At 41.6% G+C, this 20,629-nt stretch overlaps 1 protein-coding gene across 1 annotated transcript in view; it reads right to left on the bottom strand.

Annotated features, from left to right (window-relative positions):
• The window catches only part of col24a1 (collagen type XXIV alpha 1), an 85,684-nt gene extending 71,687 nt beyond the window's left edge, over positions 1–13,997 (bottom strand). The window contains exons 1-3 of the mRNA XM_086268401.1: positions 13,483–13,997; positions 6,426–6,493; positions 198–1,573 (exon numbers count right to left, since the gene is read on the bottom strand). Coding sequence (XP_086124527.1) covers positions 198–1,573; positions 6,426–6,493; positions 13,483–13,535 — 1,497 coding nt within the window. The 5' untranslated portion in view covers positions 13,536–13,997. The remainder of the gene's footprint in view (positions 1–197; positions 1,574–6,425; positions 6,494–13,482) is intronic.
• Between the last annotated feature and the right edge of the window lie 6,632 nt (positions 13,998–20,629).

The raw sequence follows: 20,629 nt of genomic DNA on the forward strand, positions 1-20,629 counted from the left end.
CTTGGACATGCCATCACCTTTAAATCACTACATTTCACTGCCAAAACATTTTGCATGTCTCCTGAGTGTAATCAAGCCACATTGTGGCTCACTCAGAATTTGACTCTAAAATATACATAGCAGTGCACTGGTTTGCACATCAGTGCTCTCTATAAGCTCTAATTCTCTGCTTGTGATTCACAAATTCAGTCACTTACCGGAGGACCAGGCTCTCCTTTGGGGCCATGTAAACCATCTTGGTAGTCATAGAACTCTGGCTCCTCGTATCCATAATCATACTCTCCCATGTCTACGTCATCATAGCTGCCATCCAAATCATGCTGCTCTGAGGTGTCCACCTGATTCTCCCTGTACAAAGTAGTGCTATTGGCTCTCAGATGAGTCTCTGGGAAATTTTGGCTTGTGGAGCCAGAGTACCTAGAGCTTGTGATGGAGTTGTTCCTGAGTTCTTCCTTTAGTTGGCTCTGTCTGACCAGGGAAACAACACCTGTAGTGGCATCCGGACTTGGCTGTTTTCTGGAATTTCTCTCTTCTTCTGTGCTGTTTTCAGAGTGTTCAGTGTCCTCCTGGGGCGTAGTGTCTTTAGCCAACACATTTTTGGTAGTGGTGGTTGTTGTGCTATAGGCAAAACCCAGAGCTGCTTGACTACTTGGCGTAGTTACGGTGGGGCTATAAAGCTGGAGTGATGATGTGGCAGAGTGGGATAATGGTTTCAATGTGGAAATGTTTTCTTGGTCCCCCAGATGAGGTCGTATTGGTGGGCTCAGAGTTGAATGTTGCGTGACCAAACGATCTGGGGATAGTTTAATGGCTGCTGTAGATCCGATGGGTGTATTTTGAGTAGCTGCTACTCCAAGAAGAGACTTTGTCAAATGGCTAGAAGGGGGGTCATTCACCACAATATCCGAATCAGAATGTGGGAAATGTAATCGGTAAGTGTCGGCCAGCCGGCACTGTTTTTTAAGATATTTGCAGTAGTGCGCGGCAGCTTGGGCTGAGGGATAGATATCCAGTTGGCAGACTTGACCACTAAATGGTGCCGCCTTGGAGTTCATCCTTCCCAGAGTGAAGACACCCCCAGATTCCCCCAGTGTTTGAGATCTCCCCAGGGTTTGCTCCCACTGTTGCACCCCTCCACAATTCGCATAGAAGGACACTGAACGTGCACGAACCCCAACAGCAAAAGGGTGCAGCCGCCCATCCTGCCAGTTGTAGTTGAAGTAGATGGAGGCTTTCTCTGCAGTATAAACCACCACTCTGCGTGGCAGCAACTGAATGCCAAAACGCAACCGGTCCCTCCCGTCCTTGATACTAAAAAGAAATGCATTGTTTGCTCGCCAGGAGCTTAGGCTAACTATAACGGAGAACTCTTCGCCAAATTCTGAAGGGAATAGATTGGGCACTGGCGCCTCATAGAGGGAGTTTGAGTCGAGCAACACCCCATATCCAGAAAAGGGGCCATCGAAAGGTGAGGGAACATTTGCATAAGTGGGAGGCTGTGAGCTTGTCCTTTCGTAGGTATCGTCTGTGTGGCTTTGAGTTGTAAGCCCCAATCGATAAAGGATATCCACTCCTAAAGGACAGAGACAGAAATACTTATAAGATTAATATGCTGAGAATGAATTGCACAATTTTATGAAAATGTACAAATCGCAAAAATGTTTCAAAACAGTTTTAATACATTCAATTGCAGTTCAGTCAAAGCTGGCGGTCCAACACCAGGTTACATTGACATTTCAACTTAAATTCCTAATAAAAACCTTGTTTATTTCAAGAATTAAAACTGAAACCTGCTGAGAATATATCTCTGATACAAGAAGAGTGGGGAGTTAACTTATTCAGCAGGTACTAAAAGCCTGCATTTTTACTTGCATCGAACTATTTTATCGGTAGGACTTTTGCTGATCTATTGGCATCGGCATTTACAGAGCTTAAAAAAAATGTGTCATGTGACGCTAATAAAAAACTGAATTCACATTTTTATACCCAAATTTTAGCCAGCAGTCTGGACTTAATTGAGCATAACATTCAACCGCTAAAGTTAATTTTTCTGTTCTGGAATACAACTTAATAACTTTCACTTTGCATCCTGATGATTTGGTAACACTTTGCTTTAGTACTTTTTTCTGTTTTTTGTAAAACTGCAAATTTGGAAGTTCATGGATAACAACAATTATATTTTAGCATTAAAAACACATTTTCAAACTTGCAGTAGACAAACCATTACATAAAAACATAAAGGAATTACCAAAACTTTTAATATAGGGCAGCTGTGGCATAACCCTTAAATTGGATGGCGGGCTAAAAGTAAAGAAAAAACAGGATGATGAGTCTTTAACCACGTTATCAGTGCTAATTTAGTGTAATCTGACCACCAGAGGGCACTCTGCAACGTCCCTGTTGGTAGCTGATCTGAGCAGAGTTAGGCAGAGAGTGCACGAATAAAAGTTAACTTAACAAATGTTAATAAAACCTTTTTATGCTTTGTGTGTCAGTACAAAAAGGGAAAAAATGCTATTGGCCAGTATATCGAAAAATCTATTATTATATCATCAAATATCGGTATCAGTTTTAAGTCCTATATCAGCCAGCCTCTTTTTTATATATTATTCCTTTCAAAACTATTTAAGAATGCAAACCTTGATAGTTCTCTCTTTTAATAATACTGAGAAAAATATTTGCATTCGCATTTACAGATTCACAAATAAAAATGAAATGATGAAAATCTTCTACAGATGCCTAAACATGTTGCTCATGGACAAAAGATTTTAATTCGATGGCATTAAATATGAAATAATTACAAAACTGTTATTTTTTTTGACCAAATAATCAGGCTAAAACACAAGGAGTGACATCAGGAGTGAAAAGAAGGGACTGGAGAAGAAGTGCTTATCACATCATTGGAAGTGTCCCAGCATCCAGAGCCTGCAGCAGCGGAACTAACAGATGCTTTTGGGGTCATTTGATCCAGCCCTAACTAGAGATACTGCCTGTACTGAACCCAAACTGGGACCGGACAAGAGTTATTTTCTTTTTGAAGTTAAATGACTAAGAAAAGTTAGTGAGCCATTAGGGCCATGTAACAATGTCAGCATGATGCCAATGATCCAATCCATGTTTTTCAAGCAACAGAAATGCAGCTGTAGCCCAGATGAGAAGCAGGGGCAAGATAAGCATGTAAGCAGAATACAGGAAACTCCTCCTCCTTTTTGAACTTGCATACAGAGCACATTCTGTCGAGCTTTGCATTCAAAAAACACAGCAAACTGGCGATGATACATGTCAGTACATGATTGTGATTAAAGGATGCTGCACACATAATTCAACTTTAAATATCAACTGAATTGCAAATGATGGCCTCACTTATTTGTGTACATGCAAGAGAAAGCATGGAGGTATCTGTTAGTGCACTGGCAGACGAAGACAGCAGTCACACAGAAGCGTTTGTTCAGTGTTTAGATCTCAGCAATAGTTTGACAAACTACGTTCCACTGAAGAAACGACTCCACCGTATTTGGGAATACCAGCTTGATAGACGGGCCAGTAGAATTACTGTGAGTGGAAACAAAAAACAAACTAAACCAGTGTCCACATATTATAGTATTGTCTTCTTAAAGTGTTATAAGCTTTTTTTAGTCTGAAAAAGAGAACTGAAGAGTGGGGTCTGTGCTTGTTGCTACTCGGCATATAGAAAAGGCATCAGAATCAATTTCCTGAGAGAAAAAGTGGGATCAGTACACGCCTGGAGACACAGACATAAAGTGCATCCTTCAGAACATTCTGTATACCCTTAATAACTCCATGCTCTATACGCTTGCTATCGAAAAGACTTCGGTGAAGAGTTAGAAGAGTTAGAAAAATACGAAAATCCTAAACTGAGCATTTGACCTCTAGAGGTGTGAATATGTAGATGCAGGGAAATAATGATCTTTTTAATGTTTGAACTTTGCCCATAATGTTGTAGTCAGGTTAAAAAAAAAAGTGCACCCTCTTTCAACACTAAGGTTTAAGATATAATAAAAATTTGATAGTTCTTAGCAGGTATTGGAAAAGCAATAAAACATGATATATTACACCACGTTATTATTCATGTAACAAAAACTAAGCCAGCATGCTGAAGTAAGTACACTGCTTCCATAGGAACTGAGAGGGTTAATAGCAGCTAATCAGATGCAATTGATGATCTGAACAGCAACAAGTGTGAGTACCTCTGTGAAAAGCAGATGTTTTGGCACTTTGTAGGTCTTTAGCATTCAGGTGTGTTAACACATTGCCAAGGAGGAACGACATCAGAAATGATCTTAAATGAGCAATAGTCAGTGCACCAGTTTAGCTAAGAGCGTGAGCATCCACATGCTGCATGGCCAGAAAGCAGCAGGTTTGAGTCGGACCGTGGCCCTTTGCCGCATGTCTTCCCCTCTCTCTCTCTTCCTGAGTTCATCTGTATTTATTATCCAATAGAGGCAAATAGCCAAACATTTTAAAAATATATGTCAGTAATTGTTGCTGTGCATCATTCTGGGAAGGGTCTTGAGGTAATTTTCAAACAAATGTGTGGAATCCATCTTCCCAGGAGTGGATAAATACTCCTGGAGGTCAGTCTGTGCAATGCACAGAGAAACTATATAGACCTCGGTTAGTGTGTTAAATTTTACAGTTTATGACAATACAATTAGAAAAAGACTGAAGAAATATGGCTCGCTTGGAATGGTTTCAAGGAGAAAATGTCTTCCCGTTAAAAACCAAAGTTTCATCTGAACAAAACGCAAGACTTCTGGACCAATGTCTTTTGGCCTTAACGCACAGTACCACATTTGGTGTGAACCAAACACAGCATATCAGCACAAACTTGTGTAAGGGTGATGATTTGGGCTTAATTGACCAAAACTAAACAAGAACGTTCAGGAACCTCGATTTCCATGAAGTTCTAGTCTTGTTCTTTTAGTCAACCATGAACTCTAGAGCCCAATGCAGGCCAACTGCCTAACAACCCAATATTGCCTCCCACTATGTCGTGCAACAGAATAAAGGCAGAGCAACAAATCTACTACAGAATGGCTGAAAAAGAAAAAAATCAATGTTATGATGGGACCATAAAAGAGAATAAACAAGGAACTGAAGCAACATTGTAAACAAGGTCGGGCCAACGTTCCTCCACACTGATATGAGACTGAGCTCCTGAATCACAGGGTGCACTTAATTTTTAATTTTGTTTCATATACATGTGCTGTCGTTTATCTCAGCTTGTATTTACCTCATTCTAAGACCTGTTAAGAAGCAGATGAAACCCATTTCTGTCATACTGTTTGGGTGCCAGAGCAGAGGTAAAGAAAAGAAGACTACAGAGATAAAGACAATGTGCTTTCACAGCATTTTTAGTCATGCAGCTCTGATAGGAGGAGTATCTGTCTGCAGAAGATCTGAGCGCTCACTGTGATGTCCTCCACATTCACTGCCTGAGGTAACGTCAGACGAGATCCCAATTAATTTGTCTCATACGTTAAGACAAGGTGCTCTTGCGCTGTCTGTTCATTCCTCCTCCCCTCATTATGATGGATTGATTCTACTTGGAGCGGGCCATCACGTATCACCCGTGATATGTGGGGACATGGCGTTGCATGATGGCATAAGGGGAGGGACACTGCAAGAGGCAGTAGACAAGGCACATAAACAGTCTATGTGAGGACTAATCATGAGGTCAGCCTTAGATAAGACAATACTGCAATAGTGGAACAGACCCCAGGATATGACATATTTTTATATTATTGCTTCAGTGCCTAATTCAACAAGACTTTACTCTTTCAAGAAAGTCAGACTCAGGGTGAGAGATGAGATTATAGTTAAAAGATCCCAAATCAATGTAGATCCACTGATAGAGCAGAGCCCAGCAAAAATAACAACTCTATCTATGATCACCTTCTAACTTCAGCTCTTCTCACCTCCAATTCTTCTCATCCTTGTTGCTCTGTTTAAAAATAAAGATGAATATCACTTCACCCCCAACACCTGACCAGGTGAGGCACAGCTGCCAAAACATGCCAAGCTAAGATTTCCTCTTCCCATTGTATGTGCATTTCTGCCATGTACTTTACATTATGGGTGTATTTAGTATTTTCATTGATGGACCATAGAGATGCGAGCACTGAGTCAGAAATGTAGCAGGAGGGGAAAAAACAGAGAGGGAGGAAACAAAGGTACAACGGTTATTTATGCTGCTTTTAAATGCATGCCATGGCCCTGAGAGCAAGAGCGGGCATGTTAAGGAAGAAGGTTAAAAGTGATCAGAAGAGCAGCTAAAGAGGAATTCCTGTGTGCACTTGCTGTTCCTATATGTACTGTATGTGTATCTAATAAAATGCTTTCATATAATAAAAAAAAAAAAAAAATGCTGACTTTTAGTCATGCATAAGTGTTCTGTTGCTTACCTTGAGCTGCGTAATCTTCTCCAGAGAGTGCTGCTGAGCATACTGACAGGAGCAGGAGAAAGTTCCACCTAGATGGACAAAACAAAGATCAGTTTCATGACTAGTTGTTGGGTTTGTCTCTCTGACACTTTTTAAACATACAGTCACATCTTTATTTAATAAAGATACACTAACTGATGCTAACAGCGGAGCATGGCCATTTGTAATTAGCATGGCTGTGAATGCTTATAGTTAAGGTGATCAGGCGACCCTGAACTCTCCCTTAGATATGCTGCAATAGGCCGAGGCTACTGGGGACTTACCATCATACAGAGTGTTTCTTCTTAAGTCACCTCTCTGTGTTTATACAGCACTTTGCATTTAATCGCTAGTTATTATTAATCTCTGACTCTCTTCCACAGTGCGTCTTCTGCCTTGTCTTCATCCATTCACCCCCAACCGGTCACTGCAGATCGACACCTCTCCCTGAGTCTGGTTCTGTCAGAGGGTTCTTCCTGCTAAGAGGGAGTTTTTCCTTCCCGCTGTCACCAAGTGTTTGCTCATAGCAGGTCACCTAACTTCTGGGGTTTTCTCTGAAGCAAAATGAAGCACCTTAAAGTGAGTGTTGTTGTTGTATGGTACTATATAACTAAAACCGAATTAAACTGAATACTATTATGTTGCAATAGTCTTTAAATTTATAATAAAAGTACACAAAGCAGGACTTTACTGAAGCAATATAGTCAACGCTCAGCTTCCAAACCACCCCAGTATGTGAGCTGCCACAGTTTAAGAAACACTTTACATAATCTGATACTGCTTGGTGAGTTCAAATAATAATTAATGCTATGTAAATAATAAATAACATGCTTGTGATCTAATCATCACTTCAAAAAATGAGAGCTGAAGTTACTTTATAATCATTTTGGTTCTGAAAATAGTGTCAGTTTTTTGAGAAAGAAGAGAAGAAGGAGAGAGCAACGAGACAGCAAAAGTGCTACTGGAGAGGTAACAGACAGCCAGATAAGGAGAATAAAATGAGTCCTTGTCAAGTAATTAGCTGATAAGGTCTGCTTTTACATGAATCCTTTCGTTTACACTAAACAATCAAGAGATTCATCAGATAAATGATTCATTCACAAGAAAACATATTCATCCTCTCCTGTGGTAGATGATACTGAGTAGATATCACTAGTCGAAACAAGTAAAAACGGAAGCTGGAGCCCCTTAAAAGACAATGTGACTGCTCCGTTTCAAAAGCCGTTCCACTTTGACATTTTTATGCCTGAAGACGTAGTGAAAAGCGATGAAAAGAATATTTGAGCATCGTGTTTTATCGTTTCCAGACAATGATGGATTTGATCTCCAAGGCACATGGTTAATAACAATTTGATGCTTTTTATGGCAAAGCAAGGACCATAAAGAGGCAAATGCCCCAGCCAACATTCACACAGGAGTTGCTCCTCCCTTTTCATCTTTTTCAAGTTGGATCTCCTCTACCAAAAACCTTAAATATCCTGAAAAGCTACCAATACTAAAATATGTTCCATTCTATAACAGGCTTATGAAACAGTAAGTTATATATTAATCATACTACATGTTGTCAATTTGCTGCACAAGAGTCACATAACTCCACTCTTGACCCTCACTGACCCCCACCTCTAGATGGCACTCCCCACCAGATAGCTACAGAGGAAGGACAGCAGACAACACAGAACAGCCGGTCCTCAGCATCACTGTAAAACCTTCCTACCCAAAATTGTGCAAAAATGTCGTGCAAATTAGGTAAATTTGTTCACGTTAACTTTAGCTTGTCCAGTAATATTGTCCACTAAAATGCAGATAGGGTGCATATACATTGATGTGTCTAGAAATGTCCAGAACTACAGATCAGGCAGTCGAACATGTGTTATAAAGTCTTAATCTAAGGTAAGGTAACATTTGCTAACACTGTCACCAGTAAAGCTGGGGGGAAAAGTATAAAAAGTATAAGAAGAAGCAGCTTAAAAAGAAGACAGAAAAGAAGAAGCAGTAACTCCAGTTTTAGTGAAGGTTTGATTTAAAGGCAACGCAAACAAAATACTTCACAGGACATTATCATCAAGGTTTTCTGGAATACGCTCCTTCAGTCATCGATAAAAACAAGAATCCAACTTAAATAAAGCTCCAGCACAATATCACCGTTTGCTTATTTATCCCCTCATGAAGTCATATTCATTCAACATTTTTCACCTGGTCGTCCCGCCTGCATTGGCCCTGCTCCTCGCAGTTTCAGAACCACTGATCTACAGTAAAGCTGGACATTCAAACCAAATCACATCAGCAGCCCTGAAAACAGTAACAGCTGCTTATACAACTTGTTCTGGCAACTGGTGTCATATTTTTCTCTGACACTGACACAGTGTGGTGGCTGTACAAAGTACAAGAGACAGTAGTCCTGCTATTTTAATATGCAGGGCGCCATCAGTCAAAGGTTGCTGTCACACCTTAATCCTGCAGGGACTGACAGCCTCAAGCAGCATGACAGGCGCCTTACAAACAAGTCTTTTTGGTGGCCTGTGAGCATGAGATTAACCCAGTGTGAGTCACTTTCTGACAGAGAGCCCCCACCCCCCACCCCAACTCCCAGACGGGAAGCCATACTTGCCCTGCAGAACTGAGTAATAAAATATAATCGAAAGCAGAAAAGAGGGGGAAGATTAAAAAGACAACAAGGGAAGAACAGAAAAGGAAAGGGCTGCCTTTAAGTAGAGACACCGTGAATGAGTGTGTCACCTGTTCCCCATTGAGAATGTGGTGCGACATTCCACAGCTGGTAACGCAGACGTATTCCCAAAGTCGGAAAAAGTTACAAAAAAACAAGTTGGGGGGGAGACATATGAATACAGTCATTCATCTACTGTGAGAGGATTACAGTGACATTTATAAGGGCAACGAGTAGCTGGTTCTGTTTAGACATTGGCAGCTTTTAAAAGTAGACCAAAGATAGAGGGGAAAAAACCAAATAAATCACTTAACGTTCCTTTTTAGAGTGTGTGGATCCATGTGACGCTGATTCAGACATTTTTTTTTTGTCCTGCTGTCTGTCCCACAGTCTCTTGTTCGTGGCTATTTAAAGCATCTCTGAGGCTCTGTCACTGAGCACGTTCCGGCTATCGCTTCATCACATTTATAGAAACAACTGGTGACCATTTCCCCACTTGCTGAACCTTGGTTTGGTGCTTTAACCTTTATTGTGACATGCAAACAGAATGGAAGGGATGTATCCGACTAATAAGAAAAACAGACTACATCCAATCTTTCATCAGAGGTGAATTCCCTTATATGTGACAGTACTGCTACGGCACGTTTCCCCGTCCTAGCAGTTAATGGAAAAGACCCCTGAAAGCAAGACAAAGCTCCCCAAACAGTGCTCTGTTGACGAAGGGAAATACCACTATGTGGGGAGTGGGTGTCATGTCAAGACTATAAATAATCACAACTTAAAGCTCCACTCTGCAATGAATCATTCCAGCAGTACCAGATCTTTCCTTTCTCCCCTTCAAAATTAGCTTGGATCCCTAACAATGGTTCATTCAACTGGGGAGAAGGCTGAGAGTCAAATGGAGAGGCAAAAAGCTCAATTACGCTTGGCAAATAGAAGCAAACCTATTACACTTCTGTTTATAGTCTCATAAGGAACTGGAATCTTTTTTTTTCCTTTTTTTTAACATTCATCATTACTGTCAGTCAGGAGGTGAGCAGCGGCTTTCACGGTTCATTGTTTACACGTCTAATTTACCAAATCAGTAAGTAACAGCGAAGCATGCAAAGCTGTTAATCTACACACACAGCTCTGAAATGAAACTTCTAGAGGATCTCCAAGAAACTGGAAGCACTAAAACTGCTGTTGAGGTGCGTTGGTGTGAAAAATCCAAAAGCTGCTGTGTTTGACTTCGCTTTGGGCAAAAAAGGTGCTCTGAATAGGACAATCTAAACAAACCTGATGAGACTAACCCTGACTCACCCGTCCCACTTTTCATAACCCCTGAAGTTTGCTGAAGCTCTTTTGGCACTCCTTGGAGGAGTCATTATTCAGAAGATTGAGGTTTATAGAGCATGACCTTGGAGCGTTTACCTAACCTCTACTGTTGTGTGACTTAGCTGAGCCCAGTCTAAAAATGCCATGGATGTCATAGCAGATATAACACATAAAATGACGCAGTGCCCCGAGGATCTGTTAAGACCCAGCATCACCCAGCATGTTACAGTATAAACCAGTTGAAATGTTTCCAAATGAGTGCATCACTTTCTTGAAAATCAGGTGTTCTGTTCCTGCATGTTTTGCTTTTCAATCTCAACAAAAAACATTCCTGGACACCATGAAGTCACTGATCTACTGCCAAAGAGTGTTCCCGCTGGCTGGGTTACAGCTTCAGTACCTGTACCCTTATCATATTAACTTCACTCTGGTATAACTAAGCAGGCTTGTTGTCCTCTCTCCAAATAGCCATCAGCAAAAATGATTAACAAATCAGCAGGTTTCCAGGATTGAACTGTCTAATAGTGGAGCGTTTGCAAAGGCTAGAAATGATAATGATTTCCTAACTGTTCCAAGCCACCAATGATTCCAAGCCATCATGAATCTAAGTGGACTCTTCTATAAGGAGCGTGCCATGTCTCTCCTCTAATGAGCATGGCTAACATTTGTCAGCTCACTCCAATGGTACTCGGAGTCAAGAGGTCACGGCAGACCAGTGTAAAGATTGACTGAGTTCACAAAACAGTGAGCAGACAAAGGCCCGTGAGTAAACTTCCACTGGCTTTTATTTATTTGCCCTTTCCCTGTTGCAGAGAAACCTTCAGATGTTAGGAGGGTTAAATACACTCACTCACACCGACAGGCCAAAATCCCTGCAGCCGGTGATTTGGGGAAGGTGAGTACACTCCAGCACGAAGGTGGAGAGGCTGTGATTGTAGCACAGAATAATTCAAAAAGGGTAACCTGAGCTGTGGGACGTGGAAGTCTTATTAAAGGCATTTATAGTGAGCTCTGCCGATTACCCAGATGAGCCAGGACATTGTTTTTGTAAAGGCTTTCCTGTCAATCTGTCCATTTTCCTAACTTCTTGTGCTTGGTTTGGGACTGGAGCACATCTAAGCTGACACTGGATGAGCGGCAGCATACACCCTGCACAGGTTGCCCGTCTATCACAGGCTGTTAAATTGTTGTGTCTATAAGGGTTCATAAATTATCTCAGATTTGAGCACCACAAATTAGAGTCTGCTTAGCTCCATTGCAGATAAACATAAGTAGCTGCTAAATACCATTAGATGGTGGGAACTTTGGTATTGTTGTTATCCAGTTATATTGAAAGCAAAGTTTGACATTTTCTTGCATAAATACTTATCCTATCATGCAGTCCACTACAACTTATACAGGAAGGTATGTAACATGTAACATGTACTAGGGTAGCCTCATAGGGAGCTACACAGTTTGTACTTTATGTAGTGACAGTAAAACTTAGTATCCCTCATGCACTCAGAGGCACAGTAGACATGTGGTACACTGAAAAACATAATAACTGGGTAAAACTACAGAACAATTAACGTTTTCAAATGAAAGCACTTCACTTCCTGTATGAATTCTTGCTGATGTTTTTCTGTATTTCTTAACAATGGACTGAAATTTGTACCATTTGCAAAAATGTTCATAAACTTCTGTAAAAAGACAAATAATGTGCTGGCAGAAAAACCCTTTATATTCTCTGCTTTTTTGTCCTTCTGCCTCATTGACCTGACAATAGCAAACTTCTGCTCACATTATCAACCACCTGGAGGTACCAACCTGTGCTGAGGAGTCAGCATGCACTCTCAGCCAGAGTGTATGTGAGTGGTTGTGTTTCTGCAGTGTTATAGTTCTAGCACTGGCAGCAATAGAACAGCAATGCCTGCAACAGTGGGTGATTGTCTGGAGCTCAGGAGCCAGTTAACCACTGATGCATACACACTAACTCTGTCTGTGAATTCAAGGGAGGCCACATTTATCCCCAGTCACCTCAGTTTTCCCCATAAGGCTCTCATATTCACTACCAAGGACAAAAAAAAGGATCTCTTATAGGGTTTCAACTCTACTTTGTTTTACATCAAGCAACCGCTATCAGCAGAGAATAACAGAATGTCTTGTGATCTCAGATTTTGTTTTTAGATCATATCTGGAAGAGATTCATAATAGAGTACAGGCAACTTGGACTCACTTCTGATAGAAGATAATGCTTTTCCTGTGAAGTACTCTTTCTTTCAAGAAGTGCACATTTCTGATGTTCCACAGACCCCAGCTGAATGTAGCAGGACAACAAGACCTGCATGCTAGATGTCAATAATGCACACTCCCATGAGGAATGTTTAGGGTTTAAGGGTGTTCATCTAAAGCCTTAACACGTTTACAGAGATGGACACATTTGCTCCTCTTGGGTCCTTCACATTTGCTTCTGTGCTTCTTCTAATTTATCACTTGCAGAATAAGCATTATTACTTACAAGACAGCCTCATTCATCCCCTTTCTCCATGGTTTACTGTTTATTCTTCAGCTTACTGGAGCTGTGTGAGTGGGTGCCAAATAAAAAGATGATATTGTAGCAGATCCTAGACTGCATGTTCACATGGTGGGATCAAAGCCAACTTCCAAAGCTGAAATGCATGGGTGTATGGAAAAGTACAGGTATCAGATGGGGATGGTAAAGCTTAACAGCAGCAGTCCGTGCACAGCTAGAGTGAAGCTAATATGCAGAACAAACAGGTCAAACGGATCGAGCTGAAGACATCCTAAAAAGAGAAAAACTACAGCAGAGCTCAGTCGTCTCGTGCTTAAACTTTCTAAAATTCTGAATAGTTTGTGCCACGTTTTGGTGCCACAATCGTGCAGCTCAGCTGCTGAAACTTGTTTGGTCAACTGGCGCCCTGTCAGGGAAACACGCCAAAGAACCTGAACAGAAATAAGTCTCCCAGTTGCCATATCAAGCGAAAACCTGTTCCGGAAACAGCTTCAGCGCATAGATAGTCTGACATCTGCAGAGTACTTAACCAAATGACCACTTACGTTGCTGCCGGGGAAACGTGTCCACTCCTTGTCCGTTGAGCTCCTAAATGCATTTGTATGCATTTGTCCAGGCAGCAGAGATCTGGGTGAAAACAGAATCACACTCAAGGGGATACCTGCACATGGGCTAACCTTTGGTAAGAGCCAAAGGAAGCATAAAGCGGACGGAGATAACTGCCACCTCAGAGTTTCCTCATCGTAGCTGCTGCAGTCCTGAGGAGAGGTCTCTCCAAACTCTTTCAAAACCAAAGCCTCAGTTCCTTTGCGCTCTGCGGCGCGCAGTGATCAAGCTACTTCTATCCAAAGTGGAGACGCGCAACAGTTGCATAGGGGGGAGAGAAGGACTTGCAGTGCAGCGAGTCGGTATGCACCAATGTAAACTTGACTGCTCTCAGGGATTCACAGAATTAGCACTCGACTTCTTCTTGGTCTCCAACACAGCAGATTCAGTTCCATGCGTCTTTGCCTCCAGGCGGTGGCTTCTGCTATGTGCCTTGACTTGCACTGATGCGAGGGGAACCCGTACTCAGCCCATCACAACCCCATCCTACCAGCTGGTGGTGTTGGATTTCACCGGTTACTGACTCGTGACATCACGGACGGAGTTTTGGCTTGAGCCCTTCAGTCACTCTTTGAGTGGAGTTTGAGTGCTGCACTACCCTGCACGTTTTCAATATGTTTAGTTATAAAACGTTATAAAATGCACGTAAAAATTGTAAATCATAGACATACGCAAACCAACACAAAAAATAATGACGTAAAACAGAAAACATCAGATGGCATCAGTTCAAAATGTTATGCAATTACTTTACTTGACATATATGACACTGCGTGTAAGCTGAGTTTTAAAAAGAGCTTAATTTTGAAGCGGCTCTAATAGTATCACTAACACCTTACATGGCAGAATAAGTGAGCTTGAGTTAGTTGTAAGTGCACTTGATGCACATTCATAAGGAAATCGTCACAGAAAATGGGATTATTATGGTCGCCTGTTTCTGAACATACATCACACATCCAACATTCAAAGTAGAAAGCCAGTATCAATGAAATAATGATCACAATACTACTAAAACAAATAGCATGCAGTATCTTAAATCCACTAGTTCAATTTAAGTAAGTAACCTTTATCTTTTATACATTGACCATTAAACTGAAATTGGGCATTGGCTGGAAAAGTGAAAATATGCTGTAGCGTGCTCACAGTGTGCTGTATATATAAAGACTTGACTGCCTCCTGACTGTAGCACAGGATTAAACAAATGATGAAAAAAAGAATTTTGATGTAATCAATAATGCACTCTCATAAAACAAAACAAAACGCTATGATTCAGCGAGAGAGTTAGACTGTTAGATGTGAATGTGGTTTATGAGCTTAGGTAGCATGCCATATAGTCTGAGGGCTTTTGATTTTGCGTCTGCTCCTTCTCCCGAGATTTACACAAGCACAGATTTATTAGGTGTATAAACTCCAGCAGTGTTTATAATGACACATTTGCTCCGGCACCAAAAATGCTCCTTTGTTTTGCGGTTTCCCTGTCCTAACGCTGCACAGAGTTCTCCTTGAAAATGACACCGTTTCCTCATCTCAACCATCGATTTTTCCAAACAAACAAGCTCCAACTCACTTCCACCATTTCCCACTCAGACTAACCCAATAACCTTGGACAAGAAGAGCTCTGTCACGACCCCCTCCCCGCCACATGCCATGGCATCCTCCTCTAGATGTCTGCATCCTCAGATCAGCCTGGACCGGGATTGAGTCCATATGGTTTGCAGTTTAGGGGCCTGGGAGACACGGAGCTTTTCCTGCCTCTAATTCCAGGTGGAGAACACAGGGTTTTTTAACCTGAAGACAGTTAAACAGCAGTGACAGTGAGCAGTTAGAATGCCCAAACACGGAGCAAGGTAAGAGAGGTCAAAGTGGCATGAAAACTCCAAGAGAGCCCATCAACCAGTGCAAACGACGACTTTCATAAGGATTTTGTGATTCCTGTAAACAAGGTGTCTGAGGCCCTTTGTGCTGCGGATGTGTGCCTGCAGCAGTGAGTCTACTCGCTGTCCCCCTTCTTCATCAAAGACAGTGTGAGGAGGAGGAAGCCCACACGGGATGGAGTCTCTCTCTGGCATTGCTATTACTCAGCATCTTCGGGTAGCGATGCTCTATCCAGATGTTTCACTTCCTCTCAACTTCCAGAGAAAGGTTCAGAGGTGCTGCTTTTCCAAGAAGGTTATGAATCAACGTGTTGAAGAAATAAACTTCATGATAATGTTGTAGCACAGGGCTGCTTGAGCTTGTTGACTGGCAGGAAAAGGTTCAAACTCTGTCACGGGTTGTTAATAAAACCTTGATAAAATCACAGATTTAGAGCCCGCCTTGCTGTGAGCGTCAGCGGTCCTTTAAAATCTTTTATTATAATACCAGAATTATTTACCATAAAATATCTTCACTTGCATGCAGAGCGCTTTGCAGCACACTTTTTAAGATGAATTTCATATTTTTTTCCCCTTTACATGTGCAGATGTGCAGTAATCAATCCACTGTGTGCTGAGCACCAAAGTGTTAGGCCCGAATGAGTGAGTCAGATTCACACTCGCTTGTCTTTCTCCTGAGGAACGGGCAGATGTAGATGAGCGTACATGGAGACCCCCTGCCCCCACCCTCAAAACAAGTGTTCCTCTCCTACAGTTTAATAACTTATCCAAGGAAATGACCAGTTAGTGTTTAGACCAGTGCTCTCAAACACTTTTCACTTTCTTGGAAGCGCACAAAAGGCCAGGCTGGATCGTCATCACAGCAGTGTGTGGTTACAGACGATGATCAAGTATTAATGCACAGATTGCACGTGTCAATTCAAATGAACTTATTAAAAAAATCACAGCTTTTCATGTTTTATTTAAAAAAATACATTTTGCATATGCTGGCAGCATGGTATTTGGAGTCTTTTGGACGCAGCACTGTTGCTGGCACCGCTCCCAGAAGCTGCATGGACTATCCCTACCTGCATGCTCATGTCTTGTCAATGATTTCATTTCCAGAACTTCCCCTTGGAAGGCCAGGATCCAAATCACATATTCTGCTGCTCTGAGAGCGTATTGTCTTTAAGGTTTGAACATTTTATAGTAACACACCAGCTTGGAAACGTGAGGAGCGTGAAAAACCTTCGGCCTCACGAATGATTCTAAGCCCAGAGTCAACCATGGGTGGTTAAAGAGGAAAAATAAGACGGCAAAATCTCTGTGGTTTGGTAGAGCGTAGAGCAAAAACGTAAGCAGCCATTAGGCTCAATAAAGATGTGCTTTTGAGAGGCCACTGTAAGCACATTCTTCTCAACATAATGATCCAGACACGGTTGGTTAAGTGTGCCTCATTAGGTAAAGGGCTCATCAGTTTGCCATGAATTTAACTGGGAGGAGGGCGACCAGTCTAACAGCAGACTCTACCTGCAGACTGACGAGATGCTAAACTGGCTTCTCTCTCTAATTAGCAGACACGGCCCTGTGTAATTTCTGTCCTGTGTGCGTGTCATCGGCTCGTAGAGCTGTTATTTTGCAGAGCAAGGAGAGTGTGGGCAACAGCTGGGGGAGTGCGTAACAGATGGTGAAATACAGAGCAGTTGATAGTGGAAACAATGTTCCATGTACGAGTGTGCATGTGTGTGTGTGTGAGAGAGAGAGATTGTATTCAGTGAGGTGGTTTGTAGTGCTTAAGAGATCACGGGAAAGCAGTGAGAAAGGGGCCAGGGGAGTCCAGGGTGAAGGGGGTGTTTGGGCAGGGAGGAAGTGTAAGAGTGTGCAGGGAAAGTGAAAGTTGGGTTGGGGTCGAGTGGGCTAAAGAAGGAACACACACACACACATATATACACACATACTGCGCAGGGAGGTGCAGCGTCATGTGCAGCTTTTAATTTAGTGGTAAGCTCATGTAGGGACTATAGGCAGATTTTAAGGTGCAAACTCTTGAAACAATGCCTGGCGACTTGATGGTTCGTCTGAACTCTATGTGAAGGGATCATTTTTAATTTACAAAACACTCACGAGGCCTTTAATCATTTATGGAGGGTGCACATACTTTATTCGTGTATTCAATGTAAAGAAAGCGCCAGAAAGTGGTCGTTTCTCATTTCTGATTGTGTGCCAGCATCATGGGTTTGCCTGCGTGCAATTAGTTTTGCAGACGCTGAGCAGAAGTCAACCAAGCCCACAAAAAACAAGCGTGTTTGTCAGCTTTTAAAAACCCCAGGCATTTACATGCAACCATAATCATATATTGCAACGTCATAAATTACTCGAGTTTCAGACAGATGTGAAATAATTTATGGTTTTCCTAACATTGTCAATTAACAGCTCTTAGGAAACCACTGCACTGTCTATGCTTGAATTATGCTTTTATTGCTAAGGAAAAAAAAATGTCTGAGAACAGGAAGGAAGAAACATGTAAGCTAAATACCTGATGCACTTTAGCGTTTAGCCGCTTTCCTCTGCAGCTCTCAAATCACCTGCTGACCAGTGTCAGCCAAAGGGAGTATGATGGTTTCCCCATCATTCTTGCTGAAGAGAAGAAAGGAGAAATGCATATGCTCCAAATTAAATGAATGTGATGTCTAGAGAAAATCTAAAGGGCCCACTGGATGGGTCCTTAAGCTTGGATTTACACTACGTTACAGCTCGTGTCTTCTTGGACGTCTTGAAGGGCTTTCCCAACTGGATCTTGGCAGTTTATTCCATTTATTATTTGTGGCAGATCTTCTCAATCTTTTTCAGATTGGATGCGAAGTGTCTTTGTGCTTCTATCTGATGATCTGCGGGGTTTAAATCTGGGTTTTCCCTACTCCATTTAAGGATGATCAGACCAAAAGAGACCTACAAACTATCTTAGATTTGATAGGTAAACCTCGAAGCCCAGGTTTTCGAGATGCTGTCTGTGTTTGGTTCCATTCTTTCCCCATTTGATTCTGACTGGGCTCCCTCTAACTGCTGTGAAGAACCACACCTTTGCATCCTACCATCTCCATGTATTACTGGAGGGGCGGCCTTAGCCAGTCAATGAGCAGTACATGTACTTGTACGGTGTGTTTTCAGTGAGTGGTCTGCCACATGTGTAGACACCATTTCATATCCACACAAACACAGAGCAGTGCAAAACAAAGACAGATATGTTGAAGACAATGTTACTCCAGTTGAAGATCAATCTCAACAAATATAGTATACTGTGTGTACTTAAATGTCTTAGACAACCTGATCTGACTCTGCCCAGCACAGTTTCTCTCCCCTTTGACGACTATTGTTGTGATTTGGCGCTACATAAGTAAAATTGAATTTTTAAAATTGAATTTCATCACCTTTATTGCTCAGTTTCCAGAGCTCTGTGTGCTCTCAGTTTGGGAAGAGGAGAGGAGCCGCCTGAGACAAAGTCTGATTTAGAGGGGGGGCAAGAAAAAAAAGACACCTTGACCTCACTTTCATCTCTGGAGCTGATCCTCTCTCTGGCGTGAATTCTCCAAGGAGCTGGCTGTGGAACAGAGAGTGGCTTTATACTTGCTTACTGCAAAGTTCCTCATGTAAAATCCCATTTAAATTCTCAAGAGGGCTGAAAGGACGGCTTTGAGAGGCATGTTCACGCTTATCTCCAGTGATACTATTAGGCTGCCAGTAATTTAGTCCTGATCATATATATTTTCTGTGTGAAGTGAAGCCAGTGTTGATAATAATCTTTATGCAAGGATGATGTATTGAACAATCGTGGCTCAGAAAGTCAGAGAAATCTTGCTCAGCCTAATGGTTCACCAGTACTGTCATGTGTTATGTGTCCAAATCCTGTTTGGCATTTCATCTATCATCATAATTCATGTGTTTGACATTTAGGGAAATACCTCTATTTGCTTTAATGCCAAGATTTAGATGAAAAGATTAAGTAAAGTATGAAGTTGCTGTGAGCATCCAAACTACGCATAAAGAAGCAGCCCAGCAGGATTACGCACTAAGAGATGCAGTCTTGCGTCTTGAGTCACTCTTCATTACTTTATATTTTGCATCCAATGAGCCAGAATTTCTTTCATTTTTAAAGTGAGTGATAGTTCTCCAGGATTTTTCTTTGGACGATGTCTCATTTCCAGTTTTTTGGACACTGTACCAGACCATTTCCAGAGAAATTGTGTTTTTTTCTGTTCAATTTTTAAGCTAATTAACACTGACCTATGAATCACTGAAGCATAAAAAGCATTTAAATCAGGAGATGGACCGTGTTGTATCTACACATGACAGACAACTAAGCAAAGAACACATTTTAACACACTTTTTTCTATCTTTTGGCACTTTTTTTACTAAAAGCACATGATTTGTTTCCATTTAATTTGTCGAATCCGATAAAAATCCCAAAGAAAAGCACAGTTTGACAGGCATAAAATAGTATTTTTACACCAGCATTGTGATTCCCAAAGTATGTTTGAAGCCGAAAACCTGTCATATCGCTGCACGTGTGCAATGTCTCCTTAAAAAATTTGAGGAAACTGAATACGTGGAGAGTAAAGTAGAAGTGGCAGGCCTAAACAAAACTATAGCATAAAACTACAGCAGATGAACAATTTTTGAAAGCAATGTCTTTAAGAGAGAGGAAAAAAATCCACAGACCTGACACAGGACCTGAGTGATCCATCTGGCCCTCAGGTGGATCCACTGAAACCTCATCACAGCTGGCTGTTAAAAAGCTCTTCTCAATGAAGGCAAACAGGAAGAAAAGGATGAACTGAACTGAAAATCGCTGACAATTGGTTTTAACAATCAGATTAATCCACATTTGAGATCTTTGGTTAAAACTGGGATTTTGGCTTTGCATTTTTGCCAGTGGTGTTGGGGATCCTGTTTAAACTGACTGAATTATGAACACAGCACTGTGATTTTGGTCCACTTGCAATACCATCTGGAAAGCATCTGAGCTTCATTTCAACAGCTTAATTTTTCAGCATGATGATGATCCCAAACACACTGCCAGTGCAGTAAAAGCATACCTGGATGGAAAAATCAAAAACATAAAAATATTACTGAAGCTATGTGGGATCATCTTGACAAAGATCGGAACAAAAGAGACAGCCAGCATCAAAAGAAGAGCTTTGAATGTCCTTCAAGAAGCCTGGAGAACTATTCCTGAAGA

The sequence above is a fragment of the Aulonocara sp. 'chitande type north' Nkhata Bay genome, linkage group LG17 (assembly GCF_057382095.1).
Source record: "Aulonocara sp. 'chitande type north' Nkhata Bay isolate Kocher_YH1m ecotype deep benthic linkage group LG17, A_spYH_male_GT1.1, whole genome shotgun sequence".
Lineage (NCBI taxonomy): Eukaryota > Metazoa > Chordata > Actinopteri > Cichliformes > Cichlidae > Aulonocara > Aulonocara sp. 'chitande type north' Nkhata Bay.